General features: G+C 47.8%; 3 protein-coding genes across 4 annotated transcripts in view; 2 read left to right on the plus strand and 1 right to left on the minus strand.

Moving 5' to 3' along the window:
• Positions 1-25,717, minus strand: part of LOC135912892 (high mobility group nucleosome-binding domain-containing protein 5-like) — a 78,883-nt gene that overhangs the window by 25,617 nt on the left and 27,549 nt on the right. Inside the window, exon 12 of one of the 2 annotated variants that reach the window (XM_065445478.2) lies at positions 5,971-6,337. The exons of the other annotated variant lie outside the window; for it this stretch is intronic. Within the exon in view, the coding sequence (XP_065301550.1) occupies positions 6,041-6,337 (297 nt within the window). The 3' untranslated portion in view covers positions 5,971-6,040. Of the gene's footprint in view, positions 1-5,970; positions 6,338-25,717 lie in introns of those variants that run through there. 2 annotated transcript variants of the gene reach the window in all.
• On the plus strand, positions 14,297-16,744 carry LOC135912894 (uncharacterized). Its single transcript, XM_065445481.1, has 3 exons — positions 14,297-14,368; positions 15,101-15,477; positions 16,533-16,744. The coding sequence occupies exons 1-3, from the start codon at positions 14,357-14,359 to the stop codon at positions 16,648-16,650; spliced, it is 507 nt and encodes a 168-aa protein (XP_065301553.1). The 5' UTR covers positions 14,297-14,356; the 3' UTR covers positions 16,651-16,744.
• LOC135912871 (uncharacterized) lies at positions 21,626-25,417 on the plus strand. The gene is made up of 3 exons (XM_065445444.1): positions 21,626-21,891; positions 23,635-23,879; positions 25,187-25,417. The coding sequence occupies exons 1-3, from the start codon at positions 21,880-21,882 to the stop codon at positions 25,302-25,304; spliced, it is 375 nt and encodes a 124-aa protein (XP_065301516.1). The 5' UTR covers positions 21,626-21,879; the 3' UTR covers positions 25,305-25,417.

Here is a 25,717-nt window from a genome sequence, read left to right on the forward strand (position 1 = left end):
ATTCCGCCCCAACGCTGCTGTACGATTGCTGCAAAGGATTTGCGCATCCGCACAGCCTAGCAAGTGGCCAACGTGCCTCTGTACGCGTATTCGTGGACCCGAATGCGCAATACTGCAGTGGACAGAGATCGCGCATTGTGTGCTTCGCTTAGAAATTGCTCTTATCGAGATGGTTTTGCGTCTGCGTGCAATTATTCCCTGCAATTCTCGTAAAAACGTCCGCGGCACAAAGCAGTCGTACGTGGCAATGATACGCCTCAAACCGGGCGAAACACCCACAATAGAGGGTGCGCCGAGAATGAGGTAGTTGGTGGGAAAGAAACATCGAAATTATCGGCATCGTCGGTGCCAACAGCGACGACGCAGCGAACACGCCACGTGGTTTGTACAGTAGCTCACCCTGTTCCCACGCGCCAAGTACTCTAAAAGGTAGCGCGGCAAATGTGAACACAAAGTAAACTGATCAAATATCGTAAGCATCACTACGTCACTTCGGTCGTGCCATCAACTGTGTAGTAGTAGTAGTTGTAGTACTAGTAGTAGTAGTAGCAGCAGCAGCAGCAGAAGTAGTCTATCTGAAGATCCCACACGAGATCGTCGAAACTAGCCGTCGATCCTTAAGTGCATGAACCGTTCAACACAGCTATTGCTCCCTCATCTGCGGCCGGAATATCGATTTACACAAAATCTGAATTTATGAATGGTGTGAGGAGACTTCGTATTTGAAGGACTTCTCGAATTCCACGCTGCAGTCACGTCGGAACGCTGAGTGCGCGGACGTTGTCCCACTGAACCACGAAGACAAAGAAAGTTGACTGTTTTACACAAAACAAAGAAAAATAGGAATAACGAACCAGGACCAAAACCACCTAAACGAAATATATTTATATAATAAAACGTTGAACCGCCGCGAACAAAAATTTAAAAATCAGCATAAACCTTTGACCAAACAGCTGCGAATAAAAGGTTCTATAAAGCTAGGCATATTAATTAGGTAAAAAATATACCCTACATAGACAGGCGGATTCTAAGAGTGTTATAGACTGGCCATGTGCGTAGTCCGAATTTCACAACATAAATGCATAAAGGAAGAAACGTCAGAAGGTCAGAAGAAGAAAGCTTTTTATTTTATTCAACATTGCTTTTTTATACGAGCACACAATTTAATTACCTTTCGGTTAATAAAATATGTTCTAACTTCTTACTTTAAAGTGTAGCTCTCTGTGTGACCGCACCCTTCCCCCCTAACAAACCGCCCTATAACAGCTGGTTCTTGTCCAGTTCCCCGTATTGGGTGAACGCAAACAGTTGAGGAAGAAGCCGGCAACCAAACATTAAATTTTAAATGCGTAAACATTTCTACGCCTGCCCAACGAAGAAACTCGTCCGCAGGTTCGTACGTTACGTAAGGCGATCACTTTTAAGATAGGACCCATAGCAGTGAGCTAATTGACCTTTGGGCTGCTTCTCGCTTCGACGCAAACTAGGCGGCGAGAATACGGCGCACACGAAGCTATCAGCCCTCAGCGCCCTGTGACCCCATCGCAGATCGCTTTCAAGGTAGAGCCCGCACAGTTCCTCATACGCAGCCGCCACCGGAATACGATTGATCACGGTTGATAATGGTTCGCATGGAGAGGAGGCAGCGTCATCGACCACGTCAACGAGTGGGGTCTACGAAACGTGACACTTTTCGATTACGTCACGTGCTACGTCACGCATCGGCCAGTGCTCAGCTTCCACGAAGCAGCGGCAGCAGCCATACGCACCATCATTCAATTTGAAGATAAAGAACAAACGCAACAATAAGAACGAAACAAGAGACATTGTACAAAAGAAATGTTGTATATATTCGCTTCATTTACTCAATCTCTCTCGTCATTTCACCCCTCGTCCACATCCTCTGGGGTTTGTCTAAAACATTAATGAACATTGCTACTATTCACCTCTTCTTCACCGTATCATGGTGGTTGGTCTCAATTTAGGCAACAAAATTATAGACTTCTAAATTCATTACCTGAACACATAAGTGAAGTCTGCCCGACTCTTGGCCGATCCGCGTGAGTGGGTATGCGCCAAACTCAAGGTCATCATCATCTGCGTTAACATTTCGGTGTTGCAACCGCACTTGTCCGTTTTACGATTCATTCGCGGTGTTTCTCGCATTTATACCAAACAGCAGCATACGACGACGACACAGCAGGTGATTTGCAGTAAATGCTTACGCATCATGTAGAAAAGTCTCAAAGGAGATCCTGCGCGTAATCTTTGCAATCATTTATCTTATTTTAGACTCCTTTTTATTCTTCACCCAATTATTTCTATAGTACCAGTTTTCTTTAAATACTAATCGCCTTCCAATTCCATGCGAATCTTGGTCATCCCCCATAGCGGGTATACGCAGAGGGCAAGTACACTAACAAACAGACCAGTCAGCAGCGAGTGCATGCAAACGTGGTCACGCCGAACTCTGTCAGCCCGGCTTCTGACCATACGCGCCATCAATGCTAACCATCATCATCAAGTGAAATGCTTCACGGTGTGCAAATGCTGCTGCCGCAGCAAACGGCTGCAGAGCCGACTTAATCGCTGAAGTCTGCTGTTCCTTTTCGTCAGTTGGCCTCAGAGCCCAGATACACAGATTACCGCATATTTATTTATGTATTTATTTATTTATTTAGTGAGTTATTTATTTAGTTATTTATTTATTTATTCACTTTCACATACTCCAGTCCCTCTTACGCTACAGCAGGAGTAGTGACAACATCATATGTCAATTGCACACAAACAATTTGGAGAACACTTAAGCTTCGACGTAGTAGTTCTGCGGATACCCGCAAGGTGGGGAGAAGTAATGAATAAAGGGAAAATCAGACATCCACCCGTTCGTAGCAATTGCTACGGGTTTCCGCAGAATTAATACGTCAAAATGTTGCCTTTGCTTCGTGTTGTCGACAAATTCGACTTCGCCCTGCCATCTGCTAGCCGCCTGGTTAGCTCAGATGGTAGAGCGGCTGCCCCGGAAAGGCGGTGGTCCCGGGTTCGTGTCCCGGACTAGGACGAATTTTTCTTCAACTATAAGGCTTTTCTTTCGAGGAACGCGTTGGGGTTTCCTTTGTAGCAATTGCTACGAACGGGTGGATGTCTGATTTTCCCTTTATTCACACTTAAGCTTCGCATTTATGAATGGGTCGCCATAGCATTCAAAGATCTCTGATTGCATCTCACGCTTCCCGGCAACTGCAGCGTATGTGACCGTAATGTTTACCGGGAAACGATCGCGGCGAACGCTATGCACGAAGGCGGGCTTTCTGGTAGAAACACGGCCTCTTGCATGGGCCGTGATGCGGTGGAGGCGAGCACTATCTGAAAATGTTTCAATTAAAGCGGGCGCACCGCTCCGTGGACTTCGAGATTTACGCACCGGCGTGTGCAAATGGCGGGCGCCGTCCCCGGTCTATGCATTGTAGAAACGCTGGGAAAAGGCTTGTTTGAGTTTTCGCGTAACATAGCTATGTTTTCTCGTATATTCAAATTACTATCCGAGAACTATAACGTCTGTAGGTTGTGTGTAAGCCGTAGTGTACAATTTTTACACGTATATTAGCTTGAGAAATTCAATTAGTTCAGTCAATTCCTTGCGCCACATGTAAGGCCTAGGTATATACGTGGTTCGAAAATCGTTTTGCCGAAACGACGTCCGACGCGGGACGCCGGATTACTGGGACACGGTCTCCTTAACCCAATCGCGTTAAAATTGGTCAGCGGCAAAGAACGAACATATCCAGGTAAGGCATTCCAACGTTCAGTTGTTTAGGGAAAAAAACGACGTACAAGTCGGTTCTGAGTTGCAATGGTAAAATATTTAGGCTGCGAAAGCTACGAATGCGAGAAGGTTCCGAAACCCTAATGTAGTTATCTAAGCGGGTACAGCGTGAAGACTTACAACTGGAGTGTGCAGGAACTTTAAGCTTTCGTTGTGGCGACGTGTTGCCAGAGTGTTTTTCAGACTCGAGAGGCTACAAGAAGGCGAAAAATTCATATCGTAGCGACGGTAGATTAAAGGAAACGTGGCGTTGGGCGCACATAGCGGAGCAAGGAATCGACAGAGTTAAACGGCTTCGAGACACGCGAGAAGCACCCACGCTCGTGGTCCTCCAGTCGCTGAACGAACAACGCGGGCACTTGAAAAGGTAGGCGCTCTGCCGAGCACGCCCTGTACTCGTCGATCGCCACCTGAATAACCAATGACCCCACATAACACGTCTCGCTGTGTTTCCATCACCACCAACCGTTTTTTTTTCTTCTTTCGTTTATCTTTGTTTATTCCCTTCCTTTTGAACTTTACGAGATTCCAATGTCGAAACCATCTCGCAGTATCTACTCTAATGGGTAAGGTTAAAAAGATAAACTAGACCAAGGGGGGCAAGAAAGCTCGTGTAGCGGGAAAAGCAGAAAAGTGTGCGCAGAATATGGCAAGCAACAAAAAAACGTTCAAACATGCATGTTCAAACATGTATGCCCTATTGGCAAGGCCACGCGAGCATTTCGGGTCATTTTAGGTGGTCAAATGGGGCAAAAAATAACCTCGGTTGTTTACGAAAGCAGGTGTCGGCTCTCGCAGGCACTTGGTTTCTTTGTGCGCGAAATGGATGCAGTCGAAGAGGAGAGTGTGCCACGTTCGGGTATAAAAGCCGCCAGCCTCACTGGAAGAAAACGTGCACTTCTTCAAAGCCATCAACAGCACATCATATTGGGTTATATCAACTTGTTAAGCATCATGAAGACATTCGTAAGTGCACATCGTTTTAACGCCAGTCAGCTTTTTGAGTTGTCCCTGTTACGGGCATTTAGGGGCACATTTACGTATGATGCGTAAACATTTTTAGACCACTTCAAGACCTCCTAACTCTTCAAGCCCCAAGACTTTAGATTCAACAAAGACGTGACTGCAAAACAGGCAACGTTCCTATTATCAGACTGGGAGTTATTCTGCATAGCTTAACTTAACGTAGGCTCAAGCAAGGCATGCTCTGAATCCTGCGGCAAAGCTGCGGAGTCTTTCTTGCATAACGCTTCATGCGTCTTTTTTCGACGAGTTACGATTTAGGCCTTCCGCTGCAAGTTCTGTCAGCAGTATTCCACAGCGTTTCTCATAGAGTTACAGCTAGGCCGTTGTCTTTGATGACGAGCATCCTCGTACGTTACAGTTACACCATAACCTCAACTTTCTTTTCAATTTGTGGCAAAGTACAATTACAATTTTACAAAGAATTATTTGCCGTACGAGATGTTTACGCTCTGGCAGTGACGTCTTAGTCCGTGCGCCGTGATTGCCCTCTCTTATGGACATTCAGCAAAAGAACTCTGCAACGCTCCACAATCCAACAGCCTAAAATAGTGATTTTCCATTTGAAAATTCTCATAGAAAACAAATTCGGCACCATACCGCCGTTTCCCTAAGCTTAGCACATCCGCTCCGCAATGACTATCGAATCCCACAAGGATCGCTTGGAATGCGCGGCTTGCAACTGCTGCTTCAAATCCCCCGAAAGAGTTCCATGAGACCATGGGTGACACTGCTGTAGCTCGCTACTGCACAGCTTTACCTCATTCTGGGTCATTATAAGCCCTACAGACATGCTTTACACATTACATACATAAATCCTGGTCCGATAAGCCACTGCGAATGTGTATAGAAAATCTCCTATCTTTCACAAGTATTAGTAATACTGTTACAGTCATTCATTCCTCAGGCACTTTCCTCAATATCAGTCGCATGTCTGCCCGACGCACTTTTCTCCGGCTACCTCACGAGTCGTAAAGCGACGCAACAAACACAGTGTCTTTCACCAGAATTATACCGCAGAATGACATCACACAATAACGTCCTACCAGATTATTTTTTTCTTTATGTCTGTTGCGAATATGCATTCTGACCCAAACTATTTCTCCTATCTAGGCGTTCGTCGTCGCCTGCCTGTTGGTCACCGGAGCCCACTGCGGCGCTATTTTCACCTACAGTTACCCCGGCAGCGTGTCAGTTGTTCATCGGCCCGCAGTCCAGCCCGTGGTCCAACGCGTGGTGCACCAGCAGGTGGTTCAGCCCGTGGTGCACGAGACCGTGGTGAGGAACCCCATAGTGCACCAGCAAGTGGTTCAGCCAGTGGTACACGAGACCGTGGTGAGGAGCCCCCTGGTGCACCAGACCGTAGTGAGGACTCCAGTGGTGTCCCAGCACAGGGAACTGGTCCACGTTCCACACCACGAGCACGGCTACACCATCGAGCAAAGCAGGGTAGTCCAGCCGAAGTCCACCGTTGTACACCACGACGCACTGACCGGGTGAGGAGACTATGAACACCACTCTCTGGCAGTAATCACTCCGTCGCGTGTCAAGGAGGCGTTCCTCAACCGTGAGCAGTAGTCGCTGTGACTTAAATTTTACGAAACTACGCTTGGCATGGGCGCTAAGCCATCCAAGGGTTACCTAATCCTACTCGAAAAGCTGGTGAGGTGCACTTGTTGTACAAGAGTAGCAGCACTTCGGGGCCAAGGACACAGAGCACGTACTTGCCGCGTTTCGTTATGTCGAACTTGAATTTCCGCAAATGAAGATTCTGGGTGAGCCGATGCGATAGGAAGGTATGAGTTCTGGCCTAACGCTGTCTTTCAACGTGCGCGCACTGAACATTTTTTTTCGCTCAACATAACGTCCTAAATTCAGAGAAACAAGTTTTCTGCAAGAAATCATTGTCACTCCAGTTTTTCATACCGGCGATTCCCAATTGACAGGTGCAATGAGAAAAAGCAGTGAGATTACGACGCAAATTCAGGCGTCCTTTTTAAGTATCCATTTTGTATGTGTGTGTGCAGTAGGTTACACCAATTTAAATTTATACTCAAGTCAACATAAAAATGATATCAACAGACATGTGAGTTAAGAAAGGTCTCAGCCCACTCAACAGGTGCCGATTTAGTTAAAGTCATTATCCTAACAGAACATTCACTGCAGTACACAAGTTGACCGCCACGGTGGATTAGTGGCTACGGCATTACGCGGCTAAGGACGTAGTCACGGGATCAAATCCCGGCCACGGCGGACGCCTTTCAATGGGGCCGAAATGCAAAGAACGCCCGAGTACCGCGCATTGTATGCACGTTAAAGAACGCCAAGTGGCCAAAATTAAATCGAAGTGTGTCCTCCCCCCCCCCCCTCCCCACGGTGTGGCCCATAAGCAGATCATGGTTCTGGCACGTAAAACCCCAGCCTTAAATTAATTTACCAAGAGATGAAAGATATTGGCCATTTATTACTCGATAGATGATTAGACAAGGACAACAGTTGCAGTGACGACAAATGTCCGTGACAATGGTGACCATGGCTTCCGCAAAGTTAACACTTGAGAGCGCGATAGCTAGACTGCGCCATGCATGAAAGCTAGCAAAGGTGGTGACGTTATCTTTTCGATTTCTTTCTTCTGCCTCCCCGAGCAGCCTGCCGTACCAGCAGACCGACTACCACCACGCCCCAGTGGTGACCGGATCCCGCAGCTCGGTCTACCACAGCCGGCCAGGCTACATCGCCGAGCGTACGAAGACCTACGTCCTCTGAACATATCGCCACCCACGGTCACCCTCCTGATCGGCGTATCACCCATCGACCATCCTACAATCCCACTCCTACGAAATGTCTTTTGTGGGTGAATAAAGTGGTTGCTCCCAGCGACGCCTTGCTGCAGATGAACTTATTTCACGCCAGGCTTTGTATTGTCTACATGAGAAAAGCATCCGAAGTGCGACTGAGCCCTTCGATAAAGTATATGCCGTTGGCACGACCAGAACGAAATCTAGATTAAAGCATGCTAGGTGTTTGTGAACTTTGTCACACGAGGCGGCAGTGTCCTACACATTGTATGAGGGCGCTGTAAGATGTATCTCGTTACAGTTAAGCGATTTACTCTCTGCACTTCCGGTTCCGCTTTCGTGCTCAAATAAGATCAATTTTCTTCTCCTAATGTGTCAACTGTTGAAAAAAAGTAGTTTTTGCATTTTGTGCCTATATAATATTTTGCCTATAATCTTTGCCTTTTGAAAACCCGTACATAAAAAGAGCACATCGCATTGCCCGCACCAGTCACTCTAACACAGTACATCCCCCACAAGCTCATACCGTGACTTTTCAGCAATCATTTTATCTGCGCACAACACGGGACTGGAATGGCCTGCCCACCGAAGTTGCCACTGTAATCGACCCACGTGCATCCAAGCGGCTCATCGAAAATATCCCACTGTAACTTGTAGTATCATTGTTTGCCATTAACCACCCACTCCCTCGTGTAATGTCTCAACAAGATACCTTTGAGGAAATAAATAAATAAATGCCAAGAACAGCTTGGGACGAGGGATGTGGAGAGGGACAATGGGCCGGTGCTTGCCTGGTTTCGTGCATAGGCGGAGGATATATGCCATATCGAAAGAGCCTATCCTCGTTTGGAGCATTTGGTTTGGGCCACTTGGTGGCTCATCACTCAGGAATTAAACGGCGCAAAGCAGACGCGGACAAAGAACGCAGGAGTCCCCCTCCCCCCCACCCACCCACATCCTTGGAGCATCATAACAGCCAAGCTCTTGTACGTGTTAAATGTTCGCGTCGCTATCGCGCTATTGAATTCCTTATGTACGAGCTCTCTCTCTCTCCGATGTACAAGCGTTCTTATGTTCCCGACTTGAACGGGTACGTGGCCAGCCTTGCTTGCAAGTTTAATAACTCAGAGTAATCAAGCGTAGTTCCAAGACCACATTGTTGCAATTCGTCAGTTTCGGACCAAATAGAGCCCGCGATCCGCAAAATAACGTAGCGACCAGCGCTCTGCGTAAGCCACGAAGCCTTTCGGGTGAAATGGAGTTCTTTATGCACACCTTGAAGCGCCCCCCATGCTGCGCCATTGAACGAGTAAACTGAAGCACTGGTAACGTTACGCATCCCCCGCATGTCTTTCGACCACAGCAAAACCTGACAGAAGAATGCGCCTGAGGTCAAAACAGAATGTTTACGAATTGAACGGTCTACTGCCTGCGAATTTCCTAAGCACCTTGAAAACTGACAAACTGCTTTATGCTCGGCATCCTCTGAACCATTTTCGTTAGGTTTTTTTTTAGTTTACAGTAACAAAAGTCAAGTTCTTTAGATTATTGTGGGTAACAACATCATTGGGGCCTTTAATTATTGTACAAATGTTGCCCGAAAACTTGAAATTTTCATGACATACCTCATCAAACGCACACATGTGAAACTTCACCGAGAGAGAGAGAGAGATGAAAGCAAAGATAGAAAGGTTAACCAAGCGATATCTCCGGTTGGCTACCCTGTACTGGGGAAGGGAGAAAGTAGTGCAACAGGTGAGAGAAAAGAAGACAAGAAAAAATAGAGCACCGTCTCTGTGGGCACTGTCACACAGTCTGCGAAGGCGTGAAAAATCAATATCCCTATACTATGAACTGCACTGGTTGGAATGACCGAAGCGTACAAACGTTGATGCGTTACTCGCTGCTCTGAAATACCTAAGCAAGTTTTTTGGGGGGAGGAACGGTGAGGGAGCAATCCTGAGACAATAATAATAATATTTTGGGGTTTTACGTGCCAAAACCACTTTCTGATTATGAGGCACGCCGTAGTGGAGGACTCCGGAAATTTTGACCACCTGGGGTTCTTTAACGTGCACCTAAATCTAAGCACACGGGTGTTTTCGCAGTTCGCCCCCATCGAAATGCGGCCGCCGTGGCCGGGATTCGATCCCGCGACCTCGTGCTCAGCAGCCGAACACCATAGCCACTGAGAATCCTGAGACAAGACGTACACAGTGAGTGCCATCATAGTGATCAGGGGAAGACAAGGGACGTTCTAGATGCGGCTACAGGCACTGCAGCTGCGCACGACATTTCTATAGGAGAACGTTTTCTGTCCCCCTGCTCCGCTCACGTACGTTGTATTCCTGCATAAAACACAAAACTATATTGTCGCCTCAGCGATACCTGTAAACCAGAGCGTTGTGCTGACATAATGGTCAATTATGCTTCACGAATTCTTTGAATTACTATACTTTGATTTAGCCATTCAGTATGTGCCAATAGAGGTGCGCCTGATTATTTGTTGCATAGGCTGAAAGTGCACAAAATTGTACGCACCGCCGTTAGGTGTAAAGCGTTTTATTTAAAAGCTTTACGAAAGCTTCGCTCTGCATGCATTCTCGTCCACTGCACATGTCTTTCTTTGTTTCTTTAAGGCTATAGCACGTTTGTCGATAAGCAACCCACCGTGCCTACATAAACCTCTGTATTTCGCGAAATAAAATCACAGCAAGAGCTGCTGCTGCGTCCCCAGCGGTTATTACGGTAACAACCGACACCAAAGATGGCGCTTTTTCGCGTTACTTCTGGACACGAGTTCATTGGCGCGCGAAGCTTCGAGGCTGCGCAGGAGCCGAGTCGAAGGCGCTTGTCGCTCCATGTGTACTCGTCAAAAAAAAAAAAAAGATCAAATAATTCGACATCAGAGCTGCGCTTTTCTGCCGAGCTTTTACCCTGACCTCGTTTTGTTTTCGTCAGCCACTGTGTCAAATATGCAAAGTGTCTCCCGAGCGGATCAACAGATCCGCGGCAGTCGCGGCAGCCATTTTGTATTTTCGACCGTCTCGATGGATGGATGGATGTTATGAGCATCCCCTTTGGAACGGGGCGGTGGGTTGCGCCACCAAGCTCTTGCTATTATACTGCCTAATGTCCTGCCTAGGTTAAACAATGAAAAAAGAAAAAAAAACACTATGAACTACCACGCCCAAATTTTTTGATCCCCTATTGCGAACTGTGCTTTTGTACGTCTCCGTCTTTTGTCGTTTCCCTACTTTTCTTCCACCAATCCTCCAATCGCCTCTTACTAATGTCTATTGCGGACATGTTTGCTTTACCACTGCTCCCGCTGAACCCAAGGGCTTCAAGGAGGCCAGTGGTGCCTAAATCAACCACTGGGTAGACGTCTTCACATTCTAATAAAACATGCTCCGTCGTTTCCCTAGCTTTACCGCAGCAGACACATGCTTCTTCCTTCTTATATCTCGCTTTATAGGTACGTGTTCTAAGGCATCCCGATCTCGCTTCGAAAAGTAATGAGCTTCCCTTTGAGTTATCATAAATGGTTTCTTTACCGATTCCCTGTAGCGGGCAATAGGTGGTAGCCAAATCCGTCCCCCTGCGACGGCTGTTCCCGAGTACTTAGTGTAAGGCTATCTCGGAAGACATGCTTTTGCCTACAGCGGGCGCAGGAAGCCGTTACTGGAGCCCCAAAAGGCGTCACGGCCGCCATGTTCTAGAAATGGCTCATTGACATCGTTTAGAAAAAATCGAGAAGAACCAGACAGGGGATACGAAACCGCGAAGTTACTTCCCCGCAGTTTCAACGGGGCTCTTGAAATATTCAAGTTACCGAAGTAACTCGGTGCTTCAATTTCTTTCTTTTTAGTTTAATAATTTTCTGAAGCTTTTCTAAAATATGTCACACTGTAAATCACAATTCAGCTTCCAACTATCAGGAATAATTACATTTCGTAGTGATCAACTGCATAAAATAGACCGGCGTAGAAATTGGCTTTCATTCAACAAATTTCTTACAGATCCCTCCCGCGGTTCACATGTATTTAAACAGGAAAATCGAAGTCGGCCGGAAGCTAAAAATTAACGCACCGCTTTAACATCAGCAGATGTTGCAGAAATGCTTCCTCGAGAGCAAGTTAGTTTAAGTATGGGCTTGCTATGACGAAAAATACTTATTTGAGAAAGCCACGTAGTGCGTAAAAGCAATTGTTTAGCATTGCTCTAATACACGCCTTTCTGGCATTTAAAAAAACGATATTCTTCTGACCTCGATCAAAATGAATGAATATGTAATAGTGTACGAATACTTATATCCGGGGCCGGGCAAAGGCCCCATTAGGGTAATGCACACTTAACCCTCTGCGGTGTCTCGCACCAAAGATTCTTTGGTCCAGCATTCCAACTCAGGTCCCCATTTCCTTTTTCCGCTTCCCTTAAGTGGCCTCGAATCGCACCATAAACGTTTTATTCTCATTCAATCCGCTCATGCATGTGATAACCCCGAACGACTCCCCCGGAACTTTATCAGCAGCAGCTTATTTGTTACAGCGAAGCAGTCAGCCCATGGTTGGTCTGCATTTTTCGTGTCCATGTCCGTGGGCAAAAATGTGGGCCGATCCCGGAGGTTGTGCGACACCGGGCCGACCCGTTGCGGAAGTGAAGCAGGCTCCAAGCTCTCGACAAAGTGAAGTGAAAAGTGCGTACATTCTCTGGAATCACGCATGCAACATACAGAACATGTGGCTGCTTATCATTTGTTCATATCATCGCCATATGTGGCATTGCATGTGGCTGCTCTTCGTCTACGGCTGTGGCTACAAAGCAGTTTTAAGCAGCCGGTACAATTAGTTCGCACCTATGGCTTCAATTAGAAAGCGCATTCGAAAAGTGCGATCCCAACTGAGGTGAATGAACATCAAAACAGCCAGGACTATTACGCTCACAGCTGATATACGCACGCTGCTGGAGATTAAAGGCCAAGTGCAAAAAAGGGAAAAGGATGGACCGTGTAAACAGCCTTGTTTCAGATAGCGTAGGTAAATAAAGAAACCTTCGTTTGAAATACGGCAAGAAAACTTTGCGTGTGAAACACGGTTCAGTCGATCGCCAGAAACTCGCAAAAAATACACATTTTCGATACCGAAGCTAGAAAAAACGCGGCTGCTACCGCTCGCCGAAAATACCGCAGGACCAAGAATACCGCAGGACCAAGAATGGAGAGCACCATAGAAACTACTCGACATGACTGCCAAGGTTAGGTGGCGCCATCAGCGAGCTGAAAATCTCCGCTACGATGCATTGAGGTTTACATCATATCCCCTAGCATCTAGGTGAACACGTTGGCTGCTTCGGTGCCATTTAAAAGCTCTTATACTAAGAAAATTACACAATTACATCAAAAATTATACATTTGTATCAAATTATATAAAATAACACTTCGGCTAAATTGCTTATAATATATGGACGAGAAGAAAGGGGGTTAACCGAGGGGCCCGATTTTTATTAGTCATATCATAAGAAGCCAACAAACACTGACACCAAGGACAAGATTGGGGAAATTACTTCTGCTTAATAAATGAAACAAGGAAACGATAAATTAATGGAAATTAAAGTGGATGAAAAAACTTGCCGCAGGTGGAAACCGAACCACGAAATGCGAAGGTTGTGGGTTCGGTTCCCACTTGCGGCAAGTTGGTTTTTCCTCCACTTTAATTTCCATTAATTTATCGTTTCCTTGTTTCGTTTATTGAGCAGAAGTAATTTCCCCTATCTTGTACTTGGTGTCAGTGTTTGTTGGCTTCTTATGATATGACTTATAATATATGGGTATCATAAACGATTCAGCCGAAGTGAAATATTGTATAATTCGATACAACTGTATGATTTTATTATAACCACATAATTTTCTTAGCAGCAGCGTTAAAATGGCCCCTAAGCGGCTGACACGTTCACCTGGTTGGCCTTTAACGCAGTTGGCCTTTAAGGGGCCCGTTTCTAACGCGGGACTTGCAACGCAAGAGACGCCTCGGCGTCGCGTGTCCCCGTGAACGCCCCTGGAAGTAATTCAAGATAATTCACTTGCCCGGCGCCAACGCCCCGGAGACACCCCGTCGCCGAATGCACTCGGTTTCGCGACAATCAAACAGCAACGGGAGGTAGGCAAGAAACACGTGTCTTTTTCTCGACGCTCGCGACTAGAATGACCAACGAGCGGAGAAAACACGTGTTGCTGTGGAGCGTGGCATCGCTACAGCAAGCGTTCTTTCGGCAACCTTGCTTGCGCTCCGTTTCAATTGAAGAGCTTTCACTGCCCAGATCATTCCACAGTATCTGGCGGATAAAGTAATGGGAAAATGCAAGGAGGTAAGCCCCGAAAGCTCACGTAGCAGGAAAAGCAACAGAACGTGCGAAGAATTTACGGGAAAAGAAATGTCTAAATCTATGTTTACTCGAAGAAGCGTAATGCGGGCGACGTTTCGGATCGTTTTGGAATCGCGCAATAATGGTGACAAATGCCCTCTTGCTTACTGAACGCATGTCCAAGGTCCCCTTCCCCTCTTATAGAGTGCTTTACTGCTCACAAAAGCAGCCAGTCACATAATAAGGCATGTGCCATTTCGAGGTATAAAAGCACCGACCCAGCCAGCAGATCCCTCACACGTCGGCGAAGCTACCAGTAACAGCTCCGTTCAAATTGTCAAGCATCATGAACGCCTTCGTGAGTATACACATCGCTATGATGTGGGTCGCCTAGCGCAATGCACCGTTTGGCTGCTTTTTTTTTACATTTGAGACATCGCGACGTCAGCTTCTAAATACCAAATGTGAAAAGTCTTCTTGTGTCATCTATTGAAGTCCTCGGATAGCCATCAGTGCTGGCAACTTAGAAGAGAAGTCTGCACTCTATCTAGAAGACACTGTCAGAGAAGGCCAAGAGACCGATATTCAAAAGCTGCAGATCGTACCTGACAACGCATGTTATACCGAGGGTACGAAATCTCGTGACGCATTACTTGTAACTCTTGACGCCCGGTCACACTTTGCATTGTCGCCCGCGAGAACAAGTGCATTCGTTTTCGTTGTTGCCGCCTGCACAGCTGCCAAGTTTAACAAACTGCAGAAAGCACGGATCCCGTCGCTGCTAACGCTTGCCTGTGGACGTATTTCTGGGACGATCACTTTCGGCTATGCTATCACTTCGGCCATCAGACGCGCGCTGATTGGCTCCTTGGGCAAAGCCGGATGAGCTGATTGGCTAGTTGAGAACTATACGCCACGCGTAGGCAATAATGTATATCGCCGAAAGTGATCGTCCGAGAATACGTCCCGTGGTCATTCAACTTGCCGCAGCGTATTCTTCAGCTAATTGATGTTACATTACATGACTAATCGTGCTTCTCAGTTACCTATTCTCCGAATAACCTAAGCGATGCTACCGTCTCCACCCTAGACTTTAGCCATCGCCTGCCTTCTGGTGGCCGGCGCCCACTGCGGCGCAGTCTTCACCTACGGCGTTCCGGGCACCGTGTCCGTCGTTCACCACCAGCCTGTGGCCAGGCCTCTGGTTCAGCAGCACCTGGTTCATCACGTGGTCCAGCAGCCCTCGGTGGTTCGGAGCGTAGTCCACCAGCAAGTGGTCCACCAGCCCGTGCTGCACCAGCAGGTGGTTCACCAGCCAGTGGTGTACCAGACCGCGGTCAGAGCTCCCGTGGTGGCGCAGCACAAGGAACTCGTGCACGTGCCTCACCACGAGCACGGCTACACCATCGAGCACAGCAGGCTTGTCCAGCCAAAGTCCACCGTCATCCACCACCACCCTCTGACCGGGTAAAACAGTTGCACAGTTATTTTTATTTAATTTTTCTTTTTATTGTTTGGCTTGAGACAGCGCTTTCTACGTAGGTAGCGAGAAAGCTGATTCGCAATACTGTATCGAGAGCAGTCGCTTGCGGTAAATACGGGTTACAGGGGTAATACCTCTGTGTAATACACAGGGGTATTACATAGGAATATTATACGTGGGTAATTGGAGATCACTGGGAAAGGCCTTCGTCTTGCCGTGAACACAAGGATACGATGATGATGATGATGATGATGATGATGATGATGATGATGATGATGATGATGCGAGACAGGTGCGCGACGTGGCGAGTGGTTGAGAAAACCTAGTATTTAAGGAGTGCCGGAGCACACACCGTAGGACTGACATGCCGCCAAGATATGGTAGCCGAGTAATTAGCTGCAGTAATGTTAAGTATGCTAACATAGAGAATGGGTCGATTTGGCGTCGATTCATTATTGTAATTTGACGCAAAAAAACATCGCTGTCACACAGTGCGCGTCAGATCATGGCCTTCAAGATCAGAGAGCACGCGCCGCTTTTTCTCCGAGGCCCTGGTAAGATATGCATTACATCCTTGCTCCGTCCGTAGACTATGGTCGGGTATGTATATCAGAGCTATGCCCGTATCAATCGACCAGACCAAACTTCAGTTTGAAAATACTGAGGCTAGAAGAATACGTTAACCTTCACTCTTTCGACTGGTCGTGTTCAATTGTAATAGCACTTTCTTGTGGAGGTTGTTTTTGCACTGTTTGCATACAGCGCAATCACGTGACTACGGCTTGTAAAAAATATGGCACCTTCGCGTTCGTCGAATGCGTATTTGTGGGCCTGGTCATTTTTCGCTGCCCCTTGTTTTCTTGCGCCACATACAATTATGAATGCGACGAGTGTCATAGTCAGTGTGTTCTTCGTGGTCCAGTCCCGTGTTGTCCTTATTGCCGCTTCCACTTTAAATCCACTTTTTTCTTCCTTCTTCTTCGACTACGTTCGAGACTTGAGGCGGCTTTACTGTGTCTTGCTTTCCCTTCCCGAGCAGCCTGCCGTACCAGCAGACCGACTACCACCACGCCCCAGTGGTGACCGGATCCCGCAGCTCGGTGTACCACAGCCGGCCAGGCTACATCGCCGAGCGTACGAAGACCTACGTCCTCTGAACATTTCGCCACCCACGGTCGCCATCCTGACCGGCGTATCATCCATTCATCACTCTTCGGCTGCTATTTTTCACTAGGGAATAAATGGGATGTTTCTTCCTCCACAACTTTGTCGTGCAGCGTCTGCTTCGCTCTAGGATTCAGCTACACCGGTACAAGGCAAATGAGTGGTTCACTCGATGGACTGTCTGACTTGGTAAAAGCTTGGTTGGTGAAGCATCGAGAAAGGGACCCTGAAGGAGATTGATTGATTGATTGATTGATTGATTGATTGATTGATTGATTGATTGATTGATTGATTGATTGATTGATTGATTGATTGATTGATTGATTGATTGATTGATTGATTTATTTATTTATTTATTTATTTATTTATTTATTTATTTATTTATTTATTTATTTTAACTACCGAACTTAACACTGGGGCTATGACAGACGCCGTTCTGAAGGGCTACTTATGTTCACGTTTAAGAGCCCCTGGCGGTCGAAATTATACCGCGGTGTAATTTCGACCGCCAGGGGTTCTTAAACGTGAACGTAAGTTCTTAGCACACCAGCGATCAACATGGTCACGAATCGAACCCACGACCTCGTGCTCAGTAGCAGAACGCCATAGCCACTGAGCCACTCCGGCGGGTGAACGGAGTCATAATAATAATAATAATAATTGGGGTTTTACGTGCCAAAACCACTTTCTGATTACGAGGCACGCCGTAGTGGAGGACTCCGGAAATTTTGACCAGCTGGGGTTCTTTAACGTGCACCAAAATCTAAGCACACGGGTGTTTTCGCATTTCGCCCCCATCGGAATGCGGCCGCCGTGGCCGGGATTCGATCCCGCGACCTCGTGCTCAGCAGCCCAACACCATAGCCACTGAGCAACCACGGCGGGTAACGGAGTCATCGGCGTCTCGTGTAATTAGCAAATTCTTACGAAGAAAAGCCCCAAGAATTCCTCAGAAAGAGAAACATCGTAATTGACGATAAATCCGCCATGTTCCAGGTGTTGAATGCAGCCCCGCCACCTCTGCGATGCAGTCGCTCTGTCCGCATGCCCTCAAGAAGCGAAGCCCCGCGTTTTGTCGCAGTTTCAAAAGCGTTTAGCTTTCTTTGGAAACTAACTGCGATTTTTGTGAGTGTCAAACCGTTTTCGCAGGCCAAACCCGAAGATACTGCAGTCTAATACAGCGGTAAGTAGCACGTGGCAGTGCGGTACCACCGAGCGGTTGTACCGGAGGTACCGTGCGGAGAGGGGAGCGTACTCGCATTCTCTTCCCTCCTGACAGCTTGCGTTTTGAGACGCCTTCGTTTGAGACGCTGCACGGGGTTCCGCACTGGTACAATTGGCTAAGTGGCGCTGGAAGTCCCTGTAGGCCCCGCGTAAGGGTAAGGCACGGTTGGTAAGGGGAGCGCCACCCGTAACACGTGGGGCAACATAGTGCCTCTAGCAACCACCACACAGAGCATGCCGAACGCATTCTCGGATGGCAACCGGGGTTCATTCCAGTGAGTGAGTGAGTGAGTGACGAAACTTTGTTCTGAACGCCTGCAGAACGGTTAGCCTTCCCCTGTTAGGGAGGCGTTACCGTGACGCGGCCATGACGTCTTCGCGGCGTGTGGCGCCTCTACTTCGGCCGCGGCCGCACTATTCCCTTTGGTCGACCGCGCCTGCCCCTCCTTTGGGGTGGCAGCCTCCCTCCGGTTTCGCTCGGTCGTTGCCTTTCGAGGGCCGCCGAGATCTGCTGGACGGCCTGGGTTTGAACATCTTGGTCATAGCATCTCGTTGCGGCCTCGAGCCGCGGCGGGATCGTTGTTAGTGTTGCAGCTTCATGCGGATTCTTAGCACAGTCTCTCTTTCTCTTCTTTCATCTTTATTTTATCTCGTGTCCCTTACCTATTATTAATTTTCCTTACCGTCTTACGAAGCACAGGGTAGCACCAGCACAAGTTGTTGATATTGGTGATGTTGAGGCTGATGATGACAGTTACTATGTTCATGATGACGCTGTCGTTGATGATGATGATGGATGTTCCTGATTATGATGATTATGATAATCGGCAAAGGTTGGACTCGTACCTGTTATAAGTAATAGGCCGCGAAATGATCCTATTTCAAGAAGTTTTGCACTGGTTAAGCTCCCTGTCTTTCTCTCGGATCATTCTCGACATCTTCGCTCTGTCAAGTGATCTGGCCAGAACGTTGTCAGATGGGGAGGTTGAAAACTCATTAGACAACTCGAAGAGCGGGACCACAGTATTTTAACCAAATGAGCTTTGCGGAAATCAGTAAGATTGAGAAGATTCGCCAAATCAAAAAAAGTATGTGCACCAACCAGAGTCACGTAAGCTTCGCGCTACTTATAGAACATGAGCTTCGCGCCAGCACTCCCTTTCATACATTTTATGCGAAGCATATTACGAGGGCTCAACCCAGCTCCTCAGGCGCGGCGGTGACCATGAAATCACGTGACACCGTGACGTCACGACAGAGGAGAAGTGGCTTTGGCTCAACTCTTGCAAGACGGGCTGGGTGGGAATCGAACCAGGGTCTCCGGAGTGTGGGACGGAGACGCTACCACTGAGCCACGAGTACAACGCTTCAAAGCGGTACAAAAGCGCCTCTAGTGAATGCGGTGTTGCCTTAGAAACGCGCTGTTTCTAAGGCGTGCGTCTCTTGCTCAGGCGCACATTTCGTTGCCGCGCCGAACGCTGCTTTGCTCGACGCTCACCGCGTCCAATGCGGGGCGCGTAGTCGCTGCCCTGTAGCCCATTGTCTTACACCCCTTGGCGGGTCGACGGGAACGCTGTCGCGTTCCACTCTTGAAGGCGAAGAAGTAATGCATGAGTTGTTTCTTCGTCTAGCCGAACCAAATATAGCCAAGCAACAGCAGTTCACCAGGCTAAACAGTGGTTCAACAACTAAAATAAAGGCTAGTATGCTTCGCATCCTGGGCTTAACCTTACCTAAGCCACAGCCATTTTTTTTCCCTACAACCTGCCGATTTTCTAAGAAGCCTATACTGAGCGGCTATACCAACATTTGTTGCACACGCCATGAAATCAACAGTGATTGGAAAAGGGATTTCGCTAGCAGCCTGCGTCAAGGGCACTTCAAATTTTCTTGGCAGCGTTTATGCAGCTCCCTCTCGCTAACCCTCAATGGTGGAGGAGAATATGTGGATGCAGTGAGTCTGCCGACACGAAGCTTAGAGCACTTCTTAGATTATGAAGTGCACTTCCTGAAGGCACCCTTAGAACATTCTTGAGAATTGCTACGGCGCCCACAAACCGTAGATTCCGAAGCGTTTGCTCCAGATACTCTCCGAGAAGCAACCAACGCGCCACGTGCGACTGTTGGGGACGTTTACTACAGAACTGCTCCAGAAGCGGACTCGAGAAGCCGAAAGTAAGAAAACGTTCTGCGTCGACGAAAAAAAAAAAGAAAAGAACGATCGGCAGAGATTACGGAACCAGCTAGTTTCTGTTGCGATGCCTCGAGACCATCGCGACGCCAAGAAACGCGAAATAAATCACCGAGACGATGTCGACACCATCGGAGCATCCGCCACCGTTCGAACGGCATACGTCAAGGCATCGTCGAACTATACGAGTAGACGGTGCACGGTCATTAAGCGGCGAAGCTGCGCACAGTCTCCCGATGCAATCGAGACCTCTTCTCCGGTGAATCGAAGCGAGACATAACAAACAAAATCGGTCGTAACGAAATGCATAAGCCCATCGGGGTTCCGGATATAGAAAGACATCTTTTTTTTCTTCGGTCCTGTTTGCTTGGCCGTACGATTAGCTCGCTAATCCAGACGACAAGGGTGATTTATGAAATTGCCCATTCATCCACAGTGCACGCGCATGCGTAAGTACGCGCTTTAACAAGCTGACTACACTGTTTTGTCGAGGCGTGTGTCCCGGAACAGGACTAGGATCGCCTTCGACACTACCAGCGCTGCTCCAAGGTCAGTATGATGTTACATCTGCGTCGGTTACGAAACAATCCGCATACCTATAGGCATAAACAGCGGCCGCATTAGAGTCAACGAACGTTGGCAAAGCTGGGCCGTTCTGCAGGCGTAAAAAGCCGCGTCCTCTCCTATGGTGAAAACGGCCAGAGAAGTACGTCGTGCATTAAAAGAAATATAACTCAAGGACTAGCTGTAGTGCTAGGTTCCCTTAAATGTTCCAGTAAACGGTTCCAGTATACGCTTGTGCTAGTGTACAGCGAACGGTATAACAAAATAACAGCGCGACAGAAAGACGAGGCCATCGAAAACTACAGGCCCAGCGCTCACGTTCAATATTTTTTAGTAACACCGAAAGGATCTATAGCGTCGACAAAAAAATTTACATAGAAGACGCAACGCTCCATGCTTTCCTCGCACGCTGAGAAAAATCGGTTCATTTATCTGCAGTTCAATAATAACGACAGGAATTATAGAACCTTCCCTTCGGCTACATCAACACCTCTGACATGTCACCTTGCCTAATAAAGCGAGTTTTACAGTACCGCTGGCGATACGGTTGCGTTAGAAACAAAACATAGTGTCCCTTCTCCGCGCATTCGCACCGCTAACCAGCTATGTTCTTGGGTGCACGCAAGCGCAAGCCCTAAGACATACTAGACAAGCGCATGCGCAAACGTCCACGGCACATAAACGTGAAATAGATAAATGCACGCGCGCTTCTTTCTTTTCTTTTTTTGTCTTTTCTTTTTTCGCAAACCAGAATGGGCACCAACCAGAGAAACACCGCAGCTCAGTAACCTCGTGCGCCTAAACCGCTCTTCGTCAAACTTTCTTTCTCTTTCGAGCATTACGAGATTCAGCTGCCGAGATCGTACCGCCATATCTCAAAGTCACCGGATCTAAAGAAAGGAAAGAAAAGAACAAACTAGAGTGAGCACAAGGCGCCGAAAGCTTCGTGTGGCAGGAAAATCAAAAGAGGCGACTAAGAGAGTTGAACCGAAAGCCACTTTTCTTCGGAAAGGGCATGCGGACGTTCTGTCACGTTCCTCATGTTCGTTGTGAACAGGTGAAACGATGGGTTGTTTACGAAGCAGGCTATCGGCACTCTCACTGATACCTGATTTGCCTAAAAAAAGCAAGGGTAACGGGTATAAAAAGCAGCCCGCCTCGCTGGCAGAAGAACACTTTCGTCTCCGCAGTCGACGGTTCTAACACCTTTGCCTTTTTGGTCTACTTCGTACTGCCAGCCATCATGAACACCTTCGTAAGTATATGCATGTCCCGGTGCTCGATATTGTCCTAAAGCAGTGCTCATGACTAGCAAATTTGACTAGCAACACGTACTGGTCCCGTACGGACGTTATGAATAACGCGAGTGAATTGTCAACGCTGAACAGATATTTCGTCTGTGTACCGGTGCGCTTCAAGATATGCTCAACATTAACCAGTTAACCCGTACGTCTCGCCATCTTGTTTAATAGCCATTTACGTGGTTAGTGCGGTTAATTACCCGCACACGGATACTCAAGGTGGTGTCATGCGGAGGTTGTGGGTTCGGCCCTCACCGGCAGCAGGTTAGTCGCTCTTGTTGTCCTGAGTGGCTGCGGCACATACCCACAGTGGGGGATTGGCCATGAATCGGGTGATTAAATTAGGTGCATAAAAACAAGGGAGTTAGCAATTTAGTTTTTCCTCCACTTTCATTTTTCTTTTTCTTGTAAACTCGTCATTAAACACCAAACAATTGTTTTCCCTATGCGTCCCTAGCTTCATTTTCTTCCTGGCGTTTTATGCTTGTAACTGGCATGAGTTCGAGCTCCTCGATTACCCCGATTTTATTCGCCCAAAGTATTTCAGTGAAGCAAAATTTCGTTTTAACTAAACTGATGAAGTCCTCTGCACAATGACAGAGCGTCCAGTGAAGGTATTTCCCGAAAGTCCGCCAACAATGAAAATCCCTTGGCCGAGCCGGTTTCCTTTCTTGGGCGACTGAGCAATCAACGCACGACGACGCCCTAGGAAAGCTTTTTCTGTTTCAAAAAACTAGCACCGTCACTGCACTGTAGTGCAATTACTCGTACAAGCACGTAAACTACATATACGACGAGAATATCGGATTACGGTGGTATATGCAGTGCGTTGGTATCATGCTCCCTGCTTAATTTACCACCAAGACAACGCTTGAGCGTCTCTTCCGCCTCAGGTTTCTCCCAAGGACGCCATTGTTCATCTCAGTGTCCCATTATCGAGCTGTTCTCGCAAATATGACGTACAACCTCGCCTTTAAGTTTTAAGGTCTCTTCAGCTGCGCTCACCAATTTCGTTTCCACCCTTAACACTAGTCATTTTTTCTTCTTGTGGGAAGGTCGCGCATGACGTCTTTCCACACTACCGGCACTAATCTTGCAAAAAAAATTTGTTCAAGTCGACCATTAGCACGTTCGCATCGGGCTGTTACTAAGCAGTTTCAACGAACATCTTTCCCGCCACCGGCACTGCTCGCCTTTTTTGCCCAGCTTCACATCTCAAATGCAACAATATAGTATAGGTGGACAATGTGTGCGATTCATGCTCAATACTTGTACTGAACACGCGATGACTCAGCACGAGCGGCATAACAATGAGCATTTGCTTAGGGCCCCAGTATTACCACCTTGACTTGTGGCTTGGCTTGACTTGTGACTTGTTGCCTTAGCAAGGGAGAATTTTCCTGATGAAGACGGCTAAGAATTTCCAGAGTTTTCGCTAGGTGCCCCGTCCATAGGAGTGATACACTCTTCCCGGGAGTTTGGTTGTAGGAGTGAGGGTACCTTGCTGATATGTCTTTCTTATGCTCTACGTGGCTGGCTCAGTAGACGAATAAACGATAAATGTCTACACTTAATGGCGTCTACTTGGTCCAACTTCTAAGCATAAGCGGTATGTCCTGTTCCTTCTTGGCTTCTCTCGGAAACTCAACGCGCTGCGAAAGTCAAACAACAATCACCTATTCCCGTTTCCACCGCAGACCCTGGTCGTCGCCTGCCTCCTGGTGGCCGGAGCCCACTGCGGCTCCATTTTCACCTACGGCGTCCCGGCTGTCGTGCCCGTGGTCCACCAGCCTGTGGTGTACCAGACCGCGGTCAGGACTCCCGTGGTGGCCCACCACAAGGAGCTGGTTCACGTTCCGCACCACGAGTACGGTTACACCGTCGAGCAGAGCAAGCTCGTCCAGCCAAAGTCCACCGTCGTCCACCACGACCCGCTGACCGGGTGAGAAGCGCTAAAAGTTCAGAGTTCGAACAGCTGATGCTCCTCGGTTTTGCCGAGGATCGCCGCGCCCTTTTCGCATGTGGCGTCTCGCGAAGACCATTTCCCTAATGTAAAAGCCAACGAAAGATTTCTTCCAGGTAACAGTGCCGGATTCGAACGTCGTACGGCTCATGCATGCTTTATGGCTGCAGGAGGCCACAAAAGCCTCACTGCGATTTCTGGCAGCAACCGGTCTGTGCCACAGCGCTGATAAATATCGATATCGGTGAAATCGGCGCTGCATTTTCTCTCCTTCTCTTAATCTTGTCTTCCCCTTTCCCCATCGTAGCGCAGCCAACATGAGTGTCCTGGTTAAGCAAACTGCCATTGATTTCTCTATCTATCTATCTATCTATCTATCTATCTATCTATCTATCTATCTATCTATCTCTCTCTCTCTCTCTCTCTCTCTCTCTCTCTCTCTCTCTCTCTCTCTCTCTCTGGCTGTAGGAACAGGCCCGGTCAAATGTTCACGGGATCCGGGGTCTGAGAGAAAGCAGAATATTAATTTTATATTATCTAGCATGAACCCTGGATTTTAGATGTGCTACGCGCACAGCTACGAGACAACATACATAGTGATGTTCTCTTTTATGACTGCGGGCTATAACTGCGGGAATATACTCTACTTTTTCGCGGAACCCTGGTCCTGTAGACTTTTGACTCTGCCTGTACGTCAACAACGGCCTCCTCCAAGATAGCCGGTACGTGATTACTGCATACCCTAATGCATGCGGTTACGGACAGTACGAAAAGAACACGACACGCCATTGCTCATCCATTAGTACAGAAGAGGACAGCCATGTGCCGTGTCTTGCCTCCTCTCCGTCCTGTACATAATCGTGAGAAGTAGGCTGCAGCTGTAGAGTTTATACAGGGAGTCCCAGCAAGCTAAACTTGGTGATAATAACATAACTGGAAATATTAGTCCAGCCGGGTGCCTGGCGGGCTTATTCTGATCATGAGGGTGAAACACGAAAAAGAATATGAGAAATCTAGACGGTAAACGACAATAAGAAAGATGTGCTCCAAGCTCTTTCAAGACGTAAACACAGATAGCGCAGACCAACGCTGTGTACTTTTCATCGCAGCGGGCATTGTCTCCAAGTTTTCGGAAGCACGAGTAATCGGTATAGCGGGACACTTCCTTGGAGGAAATTGCGCGCTTTCGTATAGTGATTACTCACACATGCTAGTTTATAACAACTGTGCTTTCAGGGCTGAAATAATGCGTTAAATAGCTGTCTCGTTTTTCTATCGCCGAGCAGCCTGCCGTACCAGCAGACCGACTACCACCACGTCCCAGTCGTCACTGGTTCCCGGAGCTCGGTGCACCACAGCCGTCCAGGCTACATCGCCGAGCGAACCAATACCTACGTCATCTGAAGATGCCGCGATCAGATCCCGCAGCGACTTGCCGACCGACTGTCACGCCTACCCGCTCCCCGTTTCTCACCGCCTCTCACGTGTGAATAAATGGCGATGTTTGTTTTCGAAAAGCTGCTTCTGGTCAATTCTCGCCCGCCCGTGTTTACGTGCACGAGCTCTACACACTGTGCTGTAGTAAAAAGGCAGTGTATTTGGGTACACAGTGACAAACTTTGACCGACACGGACTAGCATGTGGATGCATGCATAAACGAGTGCCGAACTGGAACTAAAAGTTTATTTCAGTGCGAGAAGCGAAAGCGATTGCAACGCAGAAACAGACAAAGCACAAGCACCAAAGACGGACACAAGCCCCCCCCCCCCTCCCCCCATCCGTGTTCAGACACAGTGCCCGCCTCTGTGAGACGGTGT

The sequence above is a fragment of the Dermacentor albipictus genome, chromosome 8 (assembly GCF_038994185.2).
Source record: "Dermacentor albipictus isolate Rhodes 1998 colony chromosome 8, USDA_Dalb.pri_finalv2, whole genome shotgun sequence".
In the NCBI taxonomy this organism is placed as follows: domain Eukaryota; kingdom Metazoa; phylum Arthropoda; class Arachnida; order Ixodida; family Ixodidae; genus Dermacentor; species Dermacentor albipictus.